This window comes from Scyliorhinus torazame, chromosome 5, assembly GCF_047496885.1.
Source record: "Scyliorhinus torazame isolate Kashiwa2021f chromosome 5, sScyTor2.1, whole genome shotgun sequence".
In the NCBI taxonomy this organism is placed as follows: Eukaryota; Metazoa; Chordata; class Chondrichthyes; order Carcharhiniformes; family Scyliorhinidae; genus Scyliorhinus; species Scyliorhinus torazame.
This window is the reverse complement of record NC_092711.1, coordinates 270,979,303-271,002,436: the sequence shown is the minus strand read 5'-3', so window position 1 is coordinate 271,002,436 and position 23,134 is coordinate 270,979,303. Positions and strand designations below refer to the sequence as shown.

The 23,134-nt window shown below is 45.8% G+C and overlaps 1 protein-coding gene across 2 annotated transcripts in view; it reads left to right on the top strand.

The window, feature by feature from the left end:
- Positions 1–2,233: 2,233 nt before the first annotated feature.
- prss23 (serine protease 23) overlaps positions 2,234–23,134 on the top strand; it is a 45,187-nt gene continuing 24,286 nt past the window's right edge. Inside the window, exons 1-2 of one of the 2 annotated variants that reach the window (XM_072505533.1) lie at positions 2,234–2,495; positions 4,013–4,082. In XM_072505533.1, the coding sequence (XP_072361634.1) occupies positions 4,081–4,082 (2 nt within the window). In that variant the 5' untranslated portion in view covers positions 2,234–2,495; positions 4,013–4,080. The remainder of the gene's footprint in view (positions 2,496–4,012; positions 4,083–23,134) is intronic. The other variant, XM_072505534.1, reaches the window with a different exon arrangement.

Genomic DNA, 23,134 nt, shown 5'->3' with positions numbered 1-23,134 from the left:
TTTTCAGACTGCAAAATAGAGTCAATAGGTGCATCCAAGTGCTACCCTGTGAAAGGAATAGGCTGTACCCATCCCCTCACTCAATGCTTCCGTCCACATCCCTCTGCTTAAACGGTTAAGTAGGACAGACATTAGATTTAGTTCAGCACCCTCGAAGGGCTTATCTTTACAATATCAATCATTCCCTGGGAGACTGCATGTCACGGGTGAAAAACTAAACTCTTCAAACCGAGTGAACAGTTTTCTCTCACCCCAGTTCAGTGCTTGGGTTTAGACAGTGATATAATATGCATGTTATCACCAGGCCAGGACATTACATGACAGATGCGTCAGCAGTTCTTATTTTAAAGTCGCTAAATCCGGAAGTTATTCAGACATTTCCAAGATACAAGGCAATTTGCCAGAACTGAGATATCCCACCTTTGCAAAGGGCCTGCAAAAATGTTGATGCTTTATTATCTCCCGCCTTCAAAAACATCTTTACTGCTCCCCTTCTGCCTTGATAAACATCCTAAAATTGGTCTTCACAAAGTCTTTGGCCTTCCTCCTTTGTATTCTTTCCCCATTCAGATTATACCCCTTACCTTGTAATGTGCTCTATTACTTCAGGAGCAACATATAAATATAAGTTGTCACTGTTGTACTTTTATCCATCTGTGTTTGTGTATAATATATATAGGTATTTGTAGCAATGTTTCCATTTATTTCCCTGTATTTGTGTAAAACAAAGACTGGCAACATTTCAACTGTCAAATTAACCATTGTCTGTGTCAATTTATATCGACACACGATTTAGTTGAAATGGTTACACTATCATCAGAAATCCATGGCTTGCAAGCCAAGAATCATATATCTGTATTGTAACAGGGCCAAAAGTGGACAGACTGTGGCAGAAATAGAAATCTATTGAAAAGCTAGAAAATTTATCGCAACAACTGTCCTGGCTTAAGTTACTGTCGTAGTCTGGTTGAACTGAAAAATAGAATTGCTTTTCAGCTTCCAGTGGCATCTCCAATCTTCAATGTGCCTTAAGTTCTGTTCACTAATTTCTTAGTGTATCCATCCCTCCGCCACTTCATTTAACCTGAATTTCAACCGAGGCCAGAGTTGTTTGCACTTCTCACAAAGCACTAACGTAATTCCAGAATAGAAAGAGTATGAAGAACCTCAGATAGCTCTCAAGATTGGCAGAGTACTTTTAACAGGGAAATAAGTGCCAGTACGTTGAGGGGTAAAATGTAATTTTTAAAGAGTTATTTGAAGCATACTTTGACTTACAGGAATATAAAACAATAAAAAATCAATACATGTATCAAAATAAATTTAAATGCTACATATAATAATAATTTTTATTCTCACAAGTAGGCTTTCATTAACACTGCAATGAAGTTACTGTGAAAAGCCCCTAGTCACCACATTCCAGCGCCTGTTCGGGTACACAGAGGGAGAATTCAGAATGTCCAAATTATCTAACAGCATATCTTTCGGAACTGGATCCGTGGAACACATACAGGCCACCAACACTTAAAATGGTACACTATTTTATTAAGTTAGAAACTGTTGAACATACTTTCACTGTGGATTAACACGATGTTAGATTAAACTAAAGATCTATGCCTGTCCTAACCAGTCTATGCACTCAGCACATGGTGAAGATCTGTGCTGTAAGCTGTAAGCTCTGTCCTTCTGAGAAGCTGCATCCCGAATGAGCGGGAACTCTGATGCCCTCTGTCTATATAGTGAGTGTGCTCTAACTGGTGATTGGCCGCGGTGTTGATTGGTCTTGCTGTGTGTCCATCAGTGTGTGTGTGTCTGCACCATGATATACTGGTGTATATTATGACACGGAGCACCCGGAGGAAACCCATGCAGACACAGGGAGAATGTTCCGACTCCGCACAGACAGTGACCCAAGCCGGGAATCTAACCTGGGACCCTGGCGCTGTGAAGCAACAGTGCTAACCACTGTGTTACTGTGCTGCCCATTTCACACGACTTGCATTCATATGGTGCCTTTAATGAAGTAAAATGTCTTAAAGGCACTGTTCAAACATACAGCGCACATCAAAATATGTCACGTGAAACAGTATATAGTAACATGTCTGCCTTGACGTTGCACTGTATTAGAAATCAGACCAGAACTTGCTGGCACTAGGACCGCAGAGGAAACTTTTCAAGGCCATGTTAGGAAACTGATTTAAAATGCAAGCTCCCATACAGCCAGTAAGCAAGAAATATTCAAACACAACTAGTGTCTGTGAGCAGCAGAAAGAGAGAAATTTCAGCAGTCTGGATCTGGCGACGTACGCCAGATGTAACCCCAGAGGCAGAGTTCTGAGCTGGATGTCTGCATTAAAACGATATTAGCTTAAAAGCAGCAGAGACAGAGAGGAGACAATTGATTTGTGAAATGGAAATTGATTTGAACTTCAACTGTTTCACACGCAGACTGGAGTTAAACAAAGAACTGTGATTTTGTTTGCTTAAAAGTACAGGTAAGGACTTTTAGTTTACTACATTCTTGAATGCAATGCATGGATATTCTTTGAACAAAGTATTGAAAATCAAATCATGGAACTCAGTCACTTGATTACAGCATTGCTGTGAACTGGGTTCTGAACATACTCAATGAATATTTCACTAAGAATAATTTAATTCAGAAGAATATAAAATGAGTTACAGTAAAAGTCAAATTTTTGTTTCCAGTCCATGTTAATCATTCACAGAGACTCATGGTGCAGATACACATACACTTAAATGAGGGGGAAATGATTGATTTATTTTTGCATTTCAAAGCCCAGGTGAATGATCGAGCCCCTTAATACAGGACAAGGGAAATGTTGAAAAAGTACAAGACAAAATAAATTGAGAAGTAATGGTTTCATGATGCCAAATTTTGATTTTTAAAGTTGCTACAACATGACTGGAAGGGAAAATTAAAGAAAGATTAAGAAAAAATAGTTTTCAAAAATATAAAATCAATTGATCTTCTAACTGGTGCTGCTGACTCCAGATGGTATCATCAAATGTAATCAACTGTGACTTTAAATCTGAATAATTGAGTGATAGTTGTGTGTCAGGGTAATATTTTGTAGAACAGTTTGATTACCATTTCCACAGCGTCAGTGAGCAGGAAAATAATTTGGTCCATTTAAATTCAGAAACCTATGTATGACTGGGAAGAGGTTTAACTCATTCCAATTTCACAGAATGGAAGAGAATGGGGAGTGAATTGTTCCTTTGGAATTTAATGACTGGGTCAAAACTTGTATCCGATGCATCTTTGCATCCGACGCAAAATAAGTGCGCACGTTTTGCAGTCCTTATCCCCTTCCCCCACTTGTAATTTTCACCTTATGAATCTGGTAATTGGTCCTCTGAAAAAAGAGAGTCTTATCAGAGCTCAGGAATGGCTCCTGCCAGGTGCTTTGGTTGAAGTGTAAATGATACCCAGTAAAAACTTTGGAAGGAGTGCAGGGTAATGCAGGAATGAAGTACAAGCACCCAGGAAATCTAACTTGTTTCAGCATGAAGGAAGTCACAAATTGCACCAGCCCTGCAAATAATACAAGCAGCTTTCTTCACTTATTCTTCTGCAATAGGTTGTTACTGTTCTGATAGCAATAGCTTAGACAGAAAATCTGAAATACAAAATACCAGAAAAACACCACAAAGTCTGTTGGCACCAGAAAGAATAAAAAGATTTTTCCTCGAGTTCTTTTGTCAAAATTTCACTGCAAATCCTAGCTACCTTCAGATACTGGTCTAGCCTGATTTGTATAGTTCTCTCTTTTAACTTAAAACGTGTGTTCAAACAAAAGTGAGAAGAGAACTGGTTCACGTATTTTGTTCACAAGGCACTGTGGTCTGAATAGATGCCATGCAATAGTGCTTCTAATATTCCTTTATGAATGTTTAGAAGAAATATTGATATTTTCATTAAAAAAGCATTTGGCAGACATCTTTTTGTCTGGTGGTTATTTGGAAACTATGAGCTGGATTTTTGATCTAGGTTTGGAACCATTTCTGAGTCCTGAGCCCACACCACATCAGATTTGGACCCCGCCCCCATCTGCACTCATGTGAGTATTCATACAAAAGGCTAATTAGTGGTGAGAAGATGGCATGCCATTCAATTAAGGCTAATGAGAAAGCTTCTAAACCTGGAGAGCCAATTGAAGGTAAGGGGGAGAGAGAGAGAGAGAGGAGGAGGGGGCACCTCAAGTTGCAAAATTGTTAAATATCAAATTGTCCACAGAGGCCAGATGGAATCCCTCCACAAGGGAGTATTCAGCCACAGCTGCAGCCATTTAAAACACTTGTCTACAGAGGCGGGGTGTTTAAAAAGCCCGCTGGAGAGTTGACTTGTGTACCTGCCGCAACGATCCCACCTCTTCTCACTGGCTGGACACAGCTAGTGCTGCTTCATCCTCCACCTAGCCTTTTGGAAAATGTCTCAGCCGCCCACCCATGCTGGAAAATGGGCACGCTGGCCCTTGGTGGAAATCTTTTAGCCCCTGCCTCCAATCCCACCCCTCCCCAATCAGTCTTTGTTTATTCTGTTTAATATTATTGTACCACAAATTACAGCTCGTCATTCTGATTCATCCTCTTTCCAATAAAAAAAGTTTGCCAGACTCTTTTGTTCAGAAAATGTCTCTTTAAATTAAAGGAAAGTTGCCACTTCGTTGATCCGTTTAAAGGAAAGAATTGCGGTGTTGGGATGTTGCCAATTTCTGGAACAGTTAATAACAATGTTCTCACAAATTCAGGATTGATTGCAGCCAGGTTGGCAACAATTGCAAGTTGACACCACATGTGTATGTGCTGTGATTGCATATTCAGTCTCATTGCCTGCCTCTTTTTTTTTTTAAAGGGGCAAGGTTCCCAATTTTATCCCCTTTTCCTTACCCTTCCCCTTTCAGGAAATTAAACTTCCTTTAGTATGATTGCAGTATTACTTTGTCCAAATTTCCATTCTTCTTGTATATGTCCAGATAGTAAGTGATGGAAGCATAGAAACCCTACAATGCAGAAGAAGGCCATTCGGCCCTTCGAGTCTGCACTAACCCTCTGAAAGAGCACCCTACTTCGACCCCCACCCTATCCCGGTAACCCCACCTAACCTGCACATCTTTGGACACTAAAGGCAATTTTAGTATGGCCAATCCATCTAATCTGCACATCTTTGGACATGGCGGACAGCACAGTCAAACCTATACCCATCCTCATCCAATGTCCACACAAACACACTTTCCAGCAGGAGACACTTGATGGTGATTTGGAATGAGAATACAGGCTGAACATCTTCTCCCTAGTAAGAAGTCTTACAACACCAGGTTAAAGTCCAACAGGTCTGTTTCAAATCACTAGCTTTTGGAGCACTGCTCCTTTCTCAGGTGAATGAAAAGGTATGTTCCAGAAACATATATATAGACAAAGTCAAAGATGCAAGACAATGCTTTGAATGTGAGCATTTGCAGGTAATTAAGTCTTTACAGTTCCAGAGATAGGGGTAACCCCAGGTTAAAGAGGTGTGAATTGTCTCAAGCCAGGACAGTTGGTAGGATTTCGCAAGCCCAGGCCAGATGGTGGGGGATGAATGTAATGCGACATGAATCCAAGGTCCCGGTTGAGGCCGTACTCATGTGTGCGGAACTTGGCTATAAGTTTCTGCTCGGCGATTCTGTGTTGTCGCGCGTCCTGAAGGCTGCCTTGGAGAACACTTACCTGGAGATCAGAGGCTGAATGCCCTTGACTGCTGAAGTGTTCCCCAACTGGAAGGGAACATTCCTGCCTGCCGATTGTCACGCGATGGCCATTCATCCGTTGTCGCAGCGTCTGCATGGTCTCGCCAATGTACCATGCTTCAGGACATCCTTTCCTGTAGCGAATGAGGTAGACAACGTTGTCCGAGTCGCACGAGTATGTACCGCGTACCTGGTGGGTGGTGTTCTCATGTGTAATGGTGGTACCCATGTCGATGATCTGGCACATCTTGCAGAGATTGCCATGGCAGGGTTGTGTGGTGTCGTGGTCACTGTTCTGAAGACTGGGTAGTTTGCAGCAAACAATGGTTTGTTTGAGGTTGCGCGGTTGTTTGAAGGCAAGTAGTGGGGGTGTGGGGATGACCTTGGCAAGATGTTCATCTTCATCGATGACGTGTTGAAGGCTGAGAAGAAGATGTAGTTTCTCTGCTCCGGGGAAGTACTGTACAACGAAGGGTACTCTGTCGGTTGTGTCCCATGTTTGTCTTCTGAGGAGGTCGGTGCGGTTTTTTGCTGTGGCGAATTGGAACTGTCGATCGCTGAGTTGAGCGCCATATCCCATTCGTACGAGGGCATCTTTCAGAGTCTGTAAATGTCTGTTACGCTCCTCCTCGTCTGAGCAGATCCTGTGTATACGGAGGGCTTGTCCATAGGGGATGGCTTCTTTAATGTGTTTAGGATGGAAGCTGGAGAAGTGGAGCATCGTGAGGTTATCCGCAGGCTTGCGGTAAAGCAAAGAGCTGAGGTGACCGTCCTTGATGGAGGTGAGTGTGTCCAAGAATGCAACCAATTCTGGAGAGTAGTCCATGGTGAGTCTGATGGTGAGATGGAACTTATTGATGTCATTGTGTAGTCGTTTCAGTGATTCTTTGCTGTGGGTCCAAAGAAAAAAATGTCATTGATGTATCTGGTGTATAACGTTGATTGAAGGTCCTGTGCGGTTAGGAGGTCTTGTTTAAACATGTGCATGAAGATGTTGGCATATTGAGGTGCGAATTTGGTCCCCATGGCTGTGCCATGCGTCTGGATGAATAACTTGTTTGTTTTTTAAAATATTTTATTGAAAATTTTTGGTCAACCAACACAGTACATTGTGCATCCTTTACACAATATTATAACAACACAAATAACAATGACCTATTTTATAAACAGAAAATGAATAAATAATAAATAACAAAAATGAAAACTAACCCTAATTGGCAACTGCCTTATCACAAGTTACAATCTCCAAAAATATAATTTAACAGTCCAATATATAATTATCTGTAGCAACGACCTATACATATTATACAGTATATATTAACAACCCTGAGAGTCCTTCTGGTTCCTCCTCCCCCCCCGCCCCCCCGATCCTGGGCGGCTGCTGCTGCCTTCTTTTTTCCATTCCATCTATCTTTCAGCGAGGTATTCGACGAACGGTTGCCACCGCCTGGTGAACCCTTGAGCCGACCCCCTTAGAATGAACTTAATCCGCTCTAGCTTTATAAACCCTGCCATGTCATTTATCCAGGTCTCCACCCCCGGGGGCTTGGCTTCTTTCCACATTAGCAATATCCTGCGCCGGGGACGCAAAGGCCAAAACATCGGCCTCTCTCGCCTCCTGCACTCCCGGCTCTTGTGCAACCCCAAATATAGCCAACCCCCAGCTTGGTTCGACCCGGACCCCCACTACTTTTGAAAGCACCTTTGTCACCCGATCCAAAACCCCTGTAGTGCCGGGCATGACCAAAACATATGGGTATGATTCGCTGGGCTTCTCGAGCACCTCGCACACCTATCCTCCACCCCAAAAAATTTACTGAGCCGTGCTCCAGTCATATGCGCCCTGTGTAATACCTTAAACTGAATCAGGCTTAGCCTGGCACACGAGGACGACGAGTTTACCCTGCTTAGGGCATCTGCCCACAGCCCCTCCTCGATCTCCTCCCCCAGCTCTTCTTCCCATTTCCCTTTTAGTTCATCTACCATAGTCTCCCCTTCGTCCCTCATTTCCCTATATATATCTGACACCTTACCATCCCCCACCCATGTCTTTGAGATCACTCTGTCCTGCACCTCTTGTGTCGGGAGCTGCGGGAATTCCCTCACCTGTTGCCTCGCAAAAGCCCTCAGTTGCATATACCTGAATGCATTCCCTTGGGGCAACCCATATTTCTCGGTCAGCGCTCCCAGACTCGCAAACTTCCCATCCACAAACAGATCTTTCAGTTGCGTTATTCCTGCTCTTTGCCACATTCCATATCCCCCATCCATTCCCCCCGGGGCAAACCTATGGTTGTTTCTTATCGGGGACCCCCCCAAGGCTCCAGTCTTTCCCCTATGCCGTCTCCACTGTCCCCAAATCTTCAGTGTAGCCACCACCACCGGGCTTGTGGTGTAGTTCCTCGGTGAGAACGGCAATGGGGCTGTCACCATAGCCTGTAGGCTAGTCCCCCTACAGGACGCCCTCTCTAATCTCTTCCACGCCGCTCCCTCCTCCTCTCCCATCCACTTACTCACCATTGAAATATTAGCGGCCCAATAATACTCACTTAGGCTCGGTAGTGCCAGCCCCCCCCCCCCTATCCCTGCTACGCTGTAAGAATCCCTTCCTCACTCTCGGGGTCTTCCCGGCCCACACAAAACCCATGATGCTCTTTTCAATCCTTTTTAAAAAAGCCTTTGTGATCACCACCGGGAGGCACTGAAACACAAAGAGGAATCTCGGGAGGACCACCATCTTAACCGCCTGCACCCTCCCTGCCAGTGACAGGGATACCATATCCCATCTCTTGAAATCCTCCTCCATTTGTTCCACCAACCGCGTTAAATTTAACCTATACAATGTGCCCCAATTCTTGGCTATCTGGATCCCCAGGTAACAAAGTCCCTTGTTACCTTCCTCAACGGTAGGTCCTCTATTTCTCTACTCTGCTCCCCTGGATGCACCACAAACAACTCACTTTTCCCCCATGTTCAATTTATACCCTGAAAAATCCCCAAACTCCCCAAGTATCCGCATTATTTCTGGCATCCCCTCCGCCAGGTCTGCCACATATAGTAACAAATCGTCCGCATACAAAGGTACCCGGTGTTCTTCTCCTCCTCTAAGTACTCCCCTCCACTTCTTGGAACCCCTCAACGCTATCGCCAGGGGCTCAATCGCCAGTGCAAACAATAATGGGGACAGAGGGCATCCCTGCCTTGTCCCTCTATGGAGCCGGAAATATGCAGATCCCCGTCCATTCGTGACCACGCTCGCCATCGGGGCCCTATACAACAGCTGCACCCATCTAACATACCCCTCTCCAAAACCAAATCTCCTCAACACCTCCCACAAATAATCCCACTCCACTCTATCAAATGCTTTCTCGGCATCCATCGCCACTACTATCTCCGTTTCCCCCTCTGGTGGGGGCATCATCATTACCCCTAACAGCCTCCGTATATTCGTGCTCAGCTGTCTCCCCTTCACAAACCCAGTTTGGTCCTCGTGGACCACCCCCGGGACACATTCCTCTATTCTCATTGCCATTACCTTGGCCAGGATCTTGGCATCTACATTTAGGAGGGAAATAGGTCTATAGGACCCGCATTGTAGCGGGTCCTTTTCCTTCTTTAAGAGAAGCGATATCGTTGCTTCAGACATAGTCGGGGGCAGTTGTCCCCTTTCCTTTGCCTCATTAAAGGTCCTCGTCACTACCGGGGCGAGCAAGTCCACATATTTTCTATAGAATTCGACTGGGAATCCATCCGGTCCCGGGGCCTTTCCCGCCTGCATGCTCCTAATTCCTTTCACCACTTCTTCTATCTCGATCTGTGCTCCCAGTCCCACCCTTTCCTGCTCTTCCACCTTGGGAAATTCCAGCCGATCCAAAAAGCCCATCATTCTCTCCCTCCCATCCGGGGGTTGAGCTTCATATAATTTTTTATAAAATGTCTTGAACACTCCATTCACTCTCTCCGCTCCCCGCTCCATCTCTCCTTCCTCATCCCTCACTCCCCCTATTTCCCTCGCTGCTCCCCTTTTCCTCAATTGGTGTGCCAGCAACCTGCTCGCCTTCTCCCCATATTCGTACTGTACACCCTGTGCCTTCCTCCATTGTGCCTCTGCAGTGCCCGTAGTCAGCAAGTCAAATTCTACATGTAGCCTTTGCCTTTCCCTGTACAGTCCCTCCTCCGGTGCTTCCGCATATTGTCTGTCCACCCTCAAAAGTTCTTGCAGCAACCGCTCCCGTTCCTTACTCTCCTGCTTCCCTTTATGTGCCCTTATTGATATCAGCTCCCCTCTAACCACCGCCTTCAGCGCCTCCCAGACCACTCCCACCTGGACCTCCCCATTATCATTGAGTTCCAAGTACTTTTCAATGCACCCCCTCACCCTTAGACACCCCCCCTCATCTGCCATTAGTCCCATGTCCATTCTCCAGGGTGGGCGCCCTCCTGTTTCCTCCCCTATCTCCAAGTCTACCCAGTGTGGAGCGTGATCCGAAATGGCTATAGCCGTATACTCCGTTCCCCTCACCTTCGGGATCAACGCCCTTCCCAGCACAAAAAAGTCTATTCGCGAGTAGACTTTATGGACATAGGAGAAAAACGAGAACTCCTTACTCCTAGGTCTGCTAAATCTCCACGGGTCTACACCTCCCATCTGCTCCATAAAATCTTTCAGTACCTTGGCTGCTGCCGGCCTCCTTCCAGTCCTGGACTTCGACCTATCCAGCCCTGGTTCCAACACCGTATTAAAATCTCCCCCCATTATCAGCTTTCCCATCTCTAGGTCCGGAATGCATCCTAGCATCCGCCTCATAAAATTGGCATCATCCCAGTTCGGGGCATATACGTTTACCAAAACCACCGTCTCCCCCTGTAGTTTGCCACTCACCATCACGTATCTGCCCCCGTTATCCGCCACTATAGTCTTTGCCTCGAACATTACCCGCTTCCCCACTAATATAGCCACCCCACTGTTTTTCGCATCTAGCCCCGAATGGAACACCTGCCCCACCCATCCTTTGCGTAGCCTAACCTGGTCTATCAGTTTCAGGTGCGTTTCCTGTAACATAAGAAACTTAAGGCAGATATGGTTAAGGTGTGCGAGTACCCGTGCCCTCTTTATTGGCCCGTTCAGCCCTCTCACGTTCCACGTGATCAGCCGGGTTGGGGGGCTTCCTACCCCCCCCCCCCCTGTCGATTAGCCATCCACTTTTTTCAGCTCCTCACTCGGTTCCCACGCAGCTGTATCTCCCCCAGGCAGTGCCCCCCCGCCCATCCCCTCCCCTCCCATACCAGCTCCCCCCTCTCCCCAGCAGCAGCAACCCAATAATTCCCCCCCCCGCTAGCGTAATTACTCCCCCCATGTTGCTCCCAGAAGTCAGCAAACTCTGGCCGACCTCGGCTTCCCCCCGTGACCTCGGCTCGCACCGTGCGACGCCCCCTCCTTCCTGCTTCTCTATTCCCGCCATGATTATCATAGCGCGGGAACCAAGCTCGCGCTTTTCCCTTGGCCCCGCCCCCAATGGCCAACGCCCCATCTCCTCCACCTCCCCTCCTCCCCCATCACCACCTGTGGAAGAGAGAAAAGTTACCACATCGCAGGATTAGTACAGAAAACTCCTCTTTCCCCCCTTTTTAACCCCCCTCTTCGCCCCCCACATTCGCCCCACCACTTTGTTCAAACGTTCTTTTTAATAACCCGCTCATTCCAGTTTTTCTTCCACAATAAAAGTCCACGCTTCATCCGCCGTCTCAAAGTAGTGGTGCCTCCCTCGATATGTGACCCACAGTCTTGCCGGTTGCAGCATTCCAAATTTTATCTTCCTTTTATGAAGCACCGCCTTGGCCCGATTAAAGCTCGCCCTCCTTCTCGCCACCTCCGCACTCCAGTCTTGATAAACGCGGATCACCGCGTTCTCCCATTTACTGCTCAGACTTTTCTTTGCCCATCTAAGGACCATTTCTCTATCCTTAAAACGGAGGAATCCCACCACTATGGCTCTGGGAATTTCTCCTGCTCTCGGTCCTCGCGCCATCACTCGGTATGCTCCCTCCACCTCCAACGGACCCGCCAGGGCCTCCGCTCCCATTAACGAGTGCAGCATCGTGCTCACATATGCCCCGACGTCCGCTCCCTCCGCACCTTCAGGAAGGCCAAGAATCCTCAGGTTGTTCCTCCTTGCGTTGTTCTCCAGTGCCTCCAACCTTTCCACACATCGTTTCTGATGTGCCTCATGCATCTCCGTCTTCACCACCAGGCCCTGTATGTCATCCTCATTCTTGGCTGCCTTTGCCTTCATGACCCGAAGCTCCCGCTCCTGGGTCTTTTGTTCCTCCTTTAGCCCTTCGATCGCCTGTAGTATCGGGGCCAACAGCTCTTTCTTCATTTCCTTTTTGAGCTCTTCCACACAGCATTTCAAGAACTCTTGTTGTTCAGGGCCCCATGTTAAACTGCCACCTTCCGACGCCATCTTGGTTTTTGCTTGCCTTCCTTGCCGCTGTTCTAAAGGATCCACTGCAATCCGGCCACTTTCTTCTCCTTTTTTCATCCGTATCCAGGGGGGATTCCCTTCTGGTTTACCGCACAGTGTTTTTAGCCGTCAAAATTGCCGTTGGGGCTCCTATCAAGAGCCCAAAAGTCCGTTTCACCGGGAGCTGCCGAAACGTGCGACTCAGCTGGTCATCGCCGCACCTGGAAGTCGATGAATAACTTGTTGTCGAAGGTGAAGACGTTGTGATCCAGAATGAAGCGGATGAGTTGCAGAGTTGCGTCTGGAGATTGGCAGTTGTTGGTGTAGAGTACTGAGGCTGTTGCAGCAATGCCGTCGTCATGGGGTATGTTGGTGTAGAGTGCCGAGACGTCCATTGTGACGAGGAATGTTCCTGGTTCAACTGGTCCATGGGTGCTGAATTTCTGTAGGAAGTCCGTGGTGTCGCGACAGAAGCTGTGTGTTCCTTGTACGATGGGTTTCAAGATGCCCTCGATGTAGCCAGAGAGGTTCTCACACAGGGTCCCATTGCCTGATACGAGAGGACGGCCTGGTGTGTTGGCCTTGTGTATTTTCGGGAGGCAGTAGAGATCTCCAACGCGGGAAGTACGTGGGATGAGAGCACTTGGGTTGCTCTGAAGATCTGGATCCAAGGTCTTGATCAGTCTGTTGCGTTCGCGGGTGTGTTCCTTGGTCGGGTTGCGAGTAACTGTCTATCGTGTTCCTGGTTGTTGAGTTGTCAGTACACTTCTTTGCAATAGTCCATTCTGTTCAGTGTGACGGTGGCCCCTCCTTTGTCTGCTGGTTCTCCACATCTTCTCCCTAGCCCACGGTATTAAACTCAGCTTGGAGATTCCCATTGCTAAAGATTATTAGTCACAGACCTGGCATAAGAAATATAAAACCAGAAAATTCTGGTCATGCTCAGCAGGTCAGTCAGCACCTGTGAAGAGAAACAGAGTTAATGGGCTGAATTATACAGGATTCCAGATTCCTCCCCACCACCAGAGTCTTTTAGCAGTTGTTAATAGGGATGCCAGCCCTTCTGAATCAGGACACCCCACCTGTGAGAGCTTTTGGCCGTGATGTGGAGATGCCAGCTTTGGACTGGGGTGAGCACAGTAAGAAGTTTTACAACACCAGGTTAAAGTCCAACAGGTTTGCTTCAAATTCCTAGCTTTCGGAGCACTGCTCCTTCCTCAGATGAATGAAGAGGTATGTTCCAGAAACATATATATAGACAAAGTCAAAGATGTAAGACAATGCTTTGAATGCGAGCATTTGCAGGTAATTAAGTCTTTACAGAGCTAGAGAGAGGGGTAACCCGGGTTAAAGAAGTGTGAATTGTCTCGAGCCAGGACAGTTGGTAGGATTTCGCAAGCCCTGGCCAGATGGTGGGGGGTGAATGTAATGCGACATGAATCCCAGGTCCCGGTTGAGGCGTACTGATGTGTGCGGAACTTGGCTATAAGTTTCTGCTCGGCGATTGTGCGTTCTCACGCGTCCTGAAGGCCGCCTTGGAGAACGCTTACCCGAAGATCAGAGGCTTAATGCCCTTGAAGAACAAAGGGACTTTGGCGTGTTTGTCCATAGCTCTCTGAAGGCAGAGATGCAGATTAATAGGGTGGTGAAAAGGGCATATGGACCACTTGCTTTTATCAATTGGGGCATAGATTACGAAGGCAGGGAGGTCATGATGGAGCTGGATAGAACTCTGGGGAGGCCATAGCTGGAGTACTGTGTGCAATTCTGATCGCCACATTATAGGAAGGATGTAATGCACTGGAGGGGGTGCAGAGAAGATTCACCAAAATGTTGCCTGGGATGGAACATTTGAGGTTGGATAGGCTTGGGTTGTTTTCTCTGGAGCACAGAAGACTGAGAGGTGACCTGATTGAGGTGTACTAGATTATGAGGGGCATGGACAGGGTGGATAGGGAGCAGCTGTTCCCCTTAGTTGAAGGGTCAGTTATGAGGGGACACAAGTTCAAAGTGAGGGGTGGGTGGTTGAGGGAGATTTGAGGACAACCTTTTTTAGCCAGACAGTGGGGCAGTCTGGAATGCACTGCCTGTGAGGGTGGTTGAGGCAGGTGCCTCATATCCTTTCAAATGTACGTGGATGCGTACTTGGGACATCATAATATTCAAGGCTATGGGTTAAGTGCTGGCAAGTGGGATTAGATGGGCAGGTCAGGGCCTTTCGTGCGTCGATCGCTCGAAGGGCCTCTTCTGCAATATTCTGTGAGAATAACAAGTGGGTGGGGGAATTCACTGCCCATTAAGGAGGGAAACCCCCATCCACCACCAGCCCATGCAGGGAAGCTTGGTGGGCAGTGTGCTTGCATGGACTTCTCGCACTGCCAGTTAAATCCAGGCAGCGGTGGAATGAGGTCTTTAAATGGGCATTAAATATCAATGGTAAATTGGCAGTGGGTGGGAAGGCTGCTGGCTGGATTTTACGTGTCCCGGCTGACAAACCCAAACATATAATCAAGCCCACGTTTCAATGATGGCCCTTCATCAAAATGCATCCCAACAGAGCAACTCTTTCCTGTTAAAATCCACAAGAAGTGACAACTTAATAATAATCTTTATTATTACTGTGAAAATCCTCCAGTCGCCACATTCCAGCGTCTGTTCGGATACACTGAGGGAGAATTCCGAACGTCCAATTAACCTAACAAGCACGTCTTTTGGGACTTGTGGGAGGAAACCGGAGGACCCGGAGGAAACCCACGCAGACACAGGGAGAACGTGCAAACTCCGCATAGACAGTGACCCAAGCTGGGAATCGAACCTGGGACCTTCACGCTACGAAGCAGCAGTGCTAACAACTGTGCTACCGTGCCGCCCTTCAGATCATTTGTTCCAATGAAGGGTCATCTTGATCTGAAATTTCTATCCATGGATGTTGTCTGAGCTGCTAAGGATTTCCAGCATTTTCTATTTTTATTTCAGCTTTCCAGCATTTGCAGCATTTTATCTTTCTGATGGGATAAAGTTCCTTTTTGAAGTATCACTCAGCATCGTGCCAAGACATCAGCTGCTAATTTTTAATGTATAGTTTTCTCAGGGGAGTACCATTGCCTTTGTTTTATGCCTCGTCCCTGATCTCCTTCTACCACATGCTAACTGCAGCTGAGAATGCAGGTGAATGACCTGTTCCACAGCTCTTCCTGCTGCACTGATCAGCTGCTTTAAGGTGAAGAACTGGAGCTCAGAGACAACTATCTTTCCAAATTTCTCCAAGTGAGATTGGGAACCAAACCTGCACCCCTCTTATTGGGTATCACTGTGACCTGATCATTTCAAGTTTGATACAAGTATGAACTCCTTAATCATCAAATATTTATACTGATGGACTTCCTGTGGCATTATGTAGGGGCAAGCCATGCACGAGGCAGCTCCCGCTGGAGTACTGCACTTTTAGCCTTTTTCTTTAGTTGCGGGGGTATTTTTATTTGAAAACCCACATATTTAATAGGATAGGCTGAGATGGGCAAGCGAACATTGCAACTCCGGGCAATTTTTGGGCTGGCAGTCTGGGTCAGGCACGCAACCGATCGGGGGCACTCTGTTTAAGGTCCAGCTCCACGGTCTGAGTCCGCCATGGAGCATGACCTGGCCGCAGGAGGCCGCCGCCGTGCACATGGGCTGCCTCTGACCTAGAGGTGCAGGGGGCCATATCTGTAGCAAAAGTTGCTAGTTTCATGTTGGTTCACTGCTAGCCCCCTGCAGGGCTAGGAATATGTGGCCCTTTCATGCAGGTTTTTCTGGCGTGAAAGTCCACAGTTTTTACGACGGTATGGGAACACAGTCCCCAAAACAGAGAATCCAGCCCATCATCTCCCCAAGCTATCTGGGTGGCCCATGATTTGGCCTCGCTTCATAAATTAAAATATACTAGTCTGGTTAATGATGTCAAATCTGACTCCCCATAATTGGGACAACAAGCCCTATGCTTGGGCAGGCTGGGTTCAGAGTATTAAAATAAATGTAATCCTGAGATTTTTCTTTTTCTTTCAATGCCTCTCCTCTTTTCTCCCAAGTTCTTCTTTGTCAAAGTTAATAAATGAATGTCCTCATTTATTTTGGCAGTTAAGACCCCAAGGATATGTGGGGGATTTCTCCAGAGAGAAAGGCAGTCAGGAGTTTGGCTTTACCCAATTTATTATTTTACTTTTGGGAAGCCAATATTCAGAAGGTACTGTTGTGGTTCAGTAATTCCATATGGGACAAATGGAACCAAGCTCCTGCAAAGCTTCTAGCCTTGGTGCAATAGTAACCGCATCGTTGCCTTTCTGGTAAGATTTTCCCTGAATGCGGTAATGGTGTCCACTCTGAGAATCTGGAAGCAGTTCAGGCAGCATTTGTTTCATGTCTTTGAAACCCCCCATCTACAACAACCACCTTTTTCTGCCAGTGAGTTTGGACCTGACCTTTAAGTCATGGGAAGGGAAGGTCTTGGAGAGGTTTGAGGACCTGTTTCTGGACCTGTAACTGGCTCCAGTCTTTTCAGATACGTGGGGCAGAATTCTCTGATAATAGGGCTATGTTCCCACACCCGCGAGAAAACAGGCACGTTTCCTGGAGAAAGTCCAGAGTGATTCTCCATTTTGAAAGGGGCTTGCCGGGCCCCGGAGTACTCCACGCAGCTCCGGCTGCTGAAATGAGGGCTGTCGGCTGCACTTCCGGCCGCGGGTCCGCGCATGCGCGCGGTGGCTGCCCATGTTATACGTTTTAGTTACCATTGTATGAAGAGTCAGAAGTCCTGTCCCTTTTCACCAAAAACCATTTATTTCACTCCCACAGCCTCTGCACAAAACTCCAACAACTCACCACCTGACACAAGGGCCACCTGAAGGCCCTTTAGATATCATTGTCAATCATTAGATACTTAACATAAATGAGACAACTAATTGCAATGTCTCTTAATGCATTACATAACTCTTAACCCATTACGTAACAGTCTCCCCTTCCTTGGAGAAAAAAATAATTTGGTGAGAACAAAATTTAAAGAAACTCAAAATCATATACGCAATTTCCCCCTTTTTTTCAAATTTTTTTTGGGGAAGAAAAAAAAACCCCACAGAAACAGGCGCCCTTCATTAACAATATCCAAAAGTTACATTTCTGTCAATATCTGAGATATATAAAAGGCCAAATCCACCGCCTCTACAAAGCTTAACGTTTCAGCAGCCAAAGTGCTTTCGACCACTTTCCTTATTTTCTTTGTTTCCCACACAAGAGGACAACATTCACCATTTTTCCCCAAAGGAAAATTATAAAACCTCCTGTGCTTGATTTGCAGAGCACGCATCACTATAAACTATGAATTTCAAGTGCCTAAGGTCACCTAAAACCTGGAACCTCAAAACACACTCCTGCATTTTTAGTTTGGCCAAACGCTTTATTTGCTCTTATTATGTCTTCCACTTTGGGATCATTCATTTTTGTACTCAACTCTAAGACATCAAAACTCACATCCGGTCTAGTCTGTCTCCCTAACCAATTCAGTTGCCCAATTAAACTTTGCAGTTGCTCTTTTTACATCTTTGAAACCTTGCATCGTTTTGTGAAAACCCGGCCACGACTAATTGCTATTGGGCTGATGCTTTCCAAATAAGATTGCTGACGTAAAGTTGCCCCTAACTTAGTCTGTCCGATTTCCAGTCCAATATATTTAAATGCACCGGAAGCCTGACTTCCGACCCTGAATTCTTTCCTCAAACCAGAGATTACAAAAGCTTCAAAATCACTAGTCCCACCCCACAAAAATTATTTGCCATGCATCATAAAGATGCCAGAAAGGTTCCCTTTATAGTGCCAGCAAAACATTACCAGATCTACTTTCAACTGGTAACAGCTTAACTTTAACAAAACTGACCTTACCGAAAAATACCAGACTCTAGATGCAACATTTAAACCACATACACATTTGTTCAACTTCCAGAGTACCCCTTCTGTGTTAGCTGCTTCTTTAGGAGGACGGAGAAAAATGTCTCTCTGGAGCTGATGCCCCTGCAAGAAGGCAGCTTTCATATCTATAGATTTGCATTCCCATGCCTTGGTGGCTAAAAAAGATCTTTAAAATTAACCTTTCCTACTGTAGGTGAATCTACCCTTAAATCCTGATCTTCTAAGCTTTCTTCAAATCCCCTTGCCACAAGCCTGGCCTTTGCCTTATAAGTTCCATCCAGAAGAACCTTTTCCGTGCAAATCCATCTGTGGGATAGAGTTCTTTGTCCCCTATCCAGTACTTCCGTGTATACCCCAAATTCACTCCAACTATGCAGTTCTTGCTGTTTAGCATCTTTGATAACTTTTCATATAATTTATTGGAAGCCACCAAAATCTCACGTGCATGTGGGCTTCTACTCCTATTAGTATTCGTAGTCTTACTCATGTTCTGAGACCTTGATAAACTACGTCCTCTCTCCCGCCTGGTAACTTGTTCTATACTGCTAGTGCTTGATCTTTCCTATCTGCTGTGGGATGTCCTTTCAAAATTCTCGACCTTTTCCTGCGGACCTGTTCACTAACCGATGTACTATCTGAACTGGCACTGCGTTTCTGTGACCTCCATTTTTGAACTTTGTGTTCCCAATCCATTTCTTAACTCCCTCCTCTGAATGCTGTACATTCAACCAATGTTTATACTTTCCAGTGGCCTTGCCTGCTCTAATAACAGTTGCATCCTTCCCTTGACTAGGTCCTTCAGGCAAGTATGTCACCTTTGTACCAACTTTTGGTAGTTGTCCTTTCGGAAAAATGATCTTATCCCAGATCTTAATGTCCACAGCCACAATGTTGTTAAAATCCCTGGCCAAAGGTAGGGTTGCTATCGGTCATGCTGGTTTCCTTCTGTACTTCCTACAAACCCCCACAGCAATCACTAACCTGTTCTATCAGTTTAGTATAGTCTTCATCCCTTACCCCTGCATCCTTTAATAATTTTTCAGCCTCCGAGGAGACGGATGTGCAAATTGCCTATGCAGTTTTAATACAACAAGCTTTTTATCAGCGCAAGTCCCATTTTCAACTGCCATTAACACAGCCTTAACCACTCTACTTGAAATATTATTTGTCAGTAATGGAATACAATAGTGTCCCGACTGTGTAAATTGTAAGTCCACTGTCTTTCCAAAAACTGTTGCCTTATCCTGTTCCATATCCAGTTTCATGTGTGCTTTCTTCATCGATGGTCTGCTCAGAAGCAAAGGTATCTCGCTTGATACAACATCCGTGCTAATGAAATGATTCACTTCGGCAATATTGCAAGGGATCACCACTCTTTTCAGCGACTTCAGAGTATTATCATCCCCAAACCTGAAACTTGTGGAACTTTCAAATTCCTTAACCTTGTTACGACTTTCAGCATTCAAGGAGTCCAGGCAACATTTTAACCAGTCAATTCCACACACAGTAGATGTGCAGCCACTGTCCAATACAGCACAATTGAAGGATTTTGCAACGAACACCCTCATTACCGGCGTAAAACTGCTTGTTAATAGGACAATGTCTTCTCTCTGAACACTATCTTTTTCCTCTTCTGACTCTTCGGTGTCATGTGTTGCTTCAAACACTCTATCATAACGTTTTGGACAGTTGAAGACATAATGGTATTGAGAGTCACATCGATTTATCATGCCCCGTGCATTTCAGGGGTTCATCTTCCTATTGTAAGTTCTTACTGTGTTTCTGTCTTCATAATTTCCTTGTCTCGATCTCCTTCTATAGTCTTGGGCCCTGCTCGTAGCCGTACAATTGCCATCCTGTTAGTAGTGTATCTTCCATATTCTGCTTTATAGCAGGCTGACCTATTTGAGTCATCAGAGCCATCGGAATCGAATATTTCCCCAGAAACTTTTTTAAAGCTTTTGTCGAATAAGGTATCCTCAACCGTAAACTGAACTCCTGTCAAAACCAGGAGCCTATCCATGTTGCTCACTCTAGCACAGTCACATAATTTAAAGGCCAACACGGACTGTGGAAATTCCAGGTTGTGTTTCTGCAGCCTTTTATATAGTCTGCCAAATTCCATTATATGGTTTTCCATAGAGAATTCCTCTATTTTCCAGAACTTAACAAATTCCGACCATGCTTCATACGCACTTAACAAGTCATCTTTCTTGTAAATCTTATCCATATATTGTAATAGAATCCCCAGACCTTCTTCTGAGTCTAACTCTTCCAATTCCAGCTCAGAAAGCACTTTGTTTCGGATTTTACTGTCATAAGGTAGAGAAAGAGCCAATGCCATACCTTGTTTTCTCTTTCCCAAGGCAGTCACCTTGGTCCACATAACTACTGCACTTCTCCATTGGTCGTATGATTCCCTTTCAGAAAATAAGGGGGGATAGTTATATCCAGCCATCTTTATCCTGGGTTCAGCCATATATCTTTTTTTTTTCCTTCTCACTCACTCCTTGGTTTGATCAGGAAAAGTTGTATCTTTCAAACCTTCACATTTGCACAGCAACCATCCTCTGCTACCATTGTTATACATTTTAGTTATCGTTATATGAAGAGTCAGAAGTCTTGTTCCTTTTCACCAAACACCATTTATTTCACTTCCACAGCCTCTGCACAAAACTCCAACAACACATCACCTGACACAAGGGCCACCTGAAGCCCCTTTACATATCAGTGACAATTGGATACTTAACATAAATGAGACAACTAATTGCAATGTCTCTTAATGCATTACATAACTCTTAACCCATTACTTAACAGCCTACAGCGGCAGCCCCGCGCAGCATGGCAGACCCACACAACGGGCCGGCCCCAACAATATAGGCCCCCCCCCCAAATTGTGCGCGCCCGCAGATTGGTGGCCCCCGATCATGAGCCTGGCCATCCTGGAGGTCCTCCCCGGTGACGGATCCCCCCCACCCCTCACCAGGGCGGTTGTGGACTGTGTCCGCAGCCGCCACTCCGAGTGCCCGCCGGGTGGAACCATGAGTAAACCATGTCGGCGGGAACTCGGCCAGTTGCTGGCGGAGAATCGCCGTGGGGGCCTCTTTGAATGGCCCCCCACCGGCGCTGCGTCCCTGGAGAATCGCGCAAAGGCGTCGGACCCGATCGCGGGGCTGATGCCCCATTCTCCGTTCCCACACCGAGCGCGGTTGCGGCGCTGATGCTTGGAGAATCGCGGCCGTGATTTTTCGCATAAGGTTTTTCCCTCTTTCCCCTTGGCACACCTTCCTCCCTGTTGAAGAGGATTTTGTCTTTGGCCGGGTCTGGTGGGGGGACTATTTTGTGCATGAAGAGCCAGATCCTATCAGTGAAGTTGGCTCTGTTGAATTAGGTAAAGTAATGGGAGGATGAGTCGAGTCCCATTCTGGATGATGAGGTATGGAGCGAGGTTCTTCACAGGGTCAACTCCTCATCCTCCTATGCTGATTTAGTCTGATCCAAATCAAGGTGATACACAGGGCTGGCCGGCTAACCACCCTGCTATGTTCTGAATTTGTCCCAAGTCAGTAAGCTTTTGGGTCTCTTTCTTCAACACCATGTCGGAGATACTCAGTGTTGATTTGGAGCCATGTCCGCTGGTGGCCATTTTCGGGGTGTCAGACTCGCTGGTGCTCCAGACGGGTGTGAAGATGGATGCCTTCACATTTGCCTTGTTAATAGCCTGGAGATGTGTTCTGCTTGGGTGGAGGTTTCCTGCTCAGCCCAGTGCCTCGGCCTGGTTGGGTGACCTCATGTAATTCTTACATTTGGAGAAGGTCAAGTACACCGTTAGGGGGTCGGTAGAAAGGTTCTACCCAAGATGGCAGCCATTCATTTCCTTTTTTATACAGTTCGTCACTGTTCGTTGTTAAGGGGTTTAGTTTAGTTATTTTTTGAATTAAGTTACTAGGTGTATTTTCTCTTGTTGAAATCTTGTTTTGTGTTTATTGCGTAACTCTGGTTCCTTTGTGTGATTTTGTTTTTTATGAATTTTTTAATAAACATAATCTAAAAAACTATGAATCATGCTTTTGGACACCAACCTGGTTAATCGGACTATAAGACACTGTACCAGATGCACCATTAGTGTTACCTAAAAATGCCAAGGAACTTAAAAGTCTCAATGTCAAAATAAATGAATAAAATTAGGAGAGAGTGGAACCAATCAATCAATCAGGATTGCTGCGACTAATTTTATTTTCAAAAACATCTTTGAAAACTCAACTAGCTCCAGTTCCTTTGCAGTGTAGACTGCTCAAGGAGCTGGGCCGGCCTGGAAATTTGCCCGAATGTACTGATGCCTGTTGCCTTATTTACAGCAGCAGTCCAGTCACTGCTGCCTTCAACAAACGACCATAGGGCGGTCAAATTACCCCATTATAGGGAGGAGGTCACACTGACACAGGCCCACTGGATCAAATGGCTTCACTGTTAATATCCTTCTCAATATGAAGATAGGGATCCAGTAACATACATTACATATTTCTGGACACAATCAGCACTTGTCGGTACAATACACACTGGTTATTTTACTGGATTACTTATTTACAAAATCACATTAATATCAACACCAGCACTTCGTCACCTTTACTGAGACTCAAGCTATTGCCAGTAAACTAATAACATTTCAACATAGGAATGTAGAGGACTGGAAAATGGATTATTTTGGTCGCTCCGGACAGTGAGTTCAAATACAGAATATATTGTGCACTGCCTATGTCCGTTAATTGATCTTCTCATCAAAAGTCTGACTAGATCTTAAAATTTCTGATCCATTTGAAATCATCAGCACCTCTGTGTGATGGACAGTGTAGTTTTCACCACTCTGCATGACATATTCAGCTGCTACAGAATTGTATTATGTTTATGGGAATTGAACCAGAACATAAAAGTCAGGGAATAAACAAGATAATTCAAAACATTTGTTAGTTGAACATACGGGTA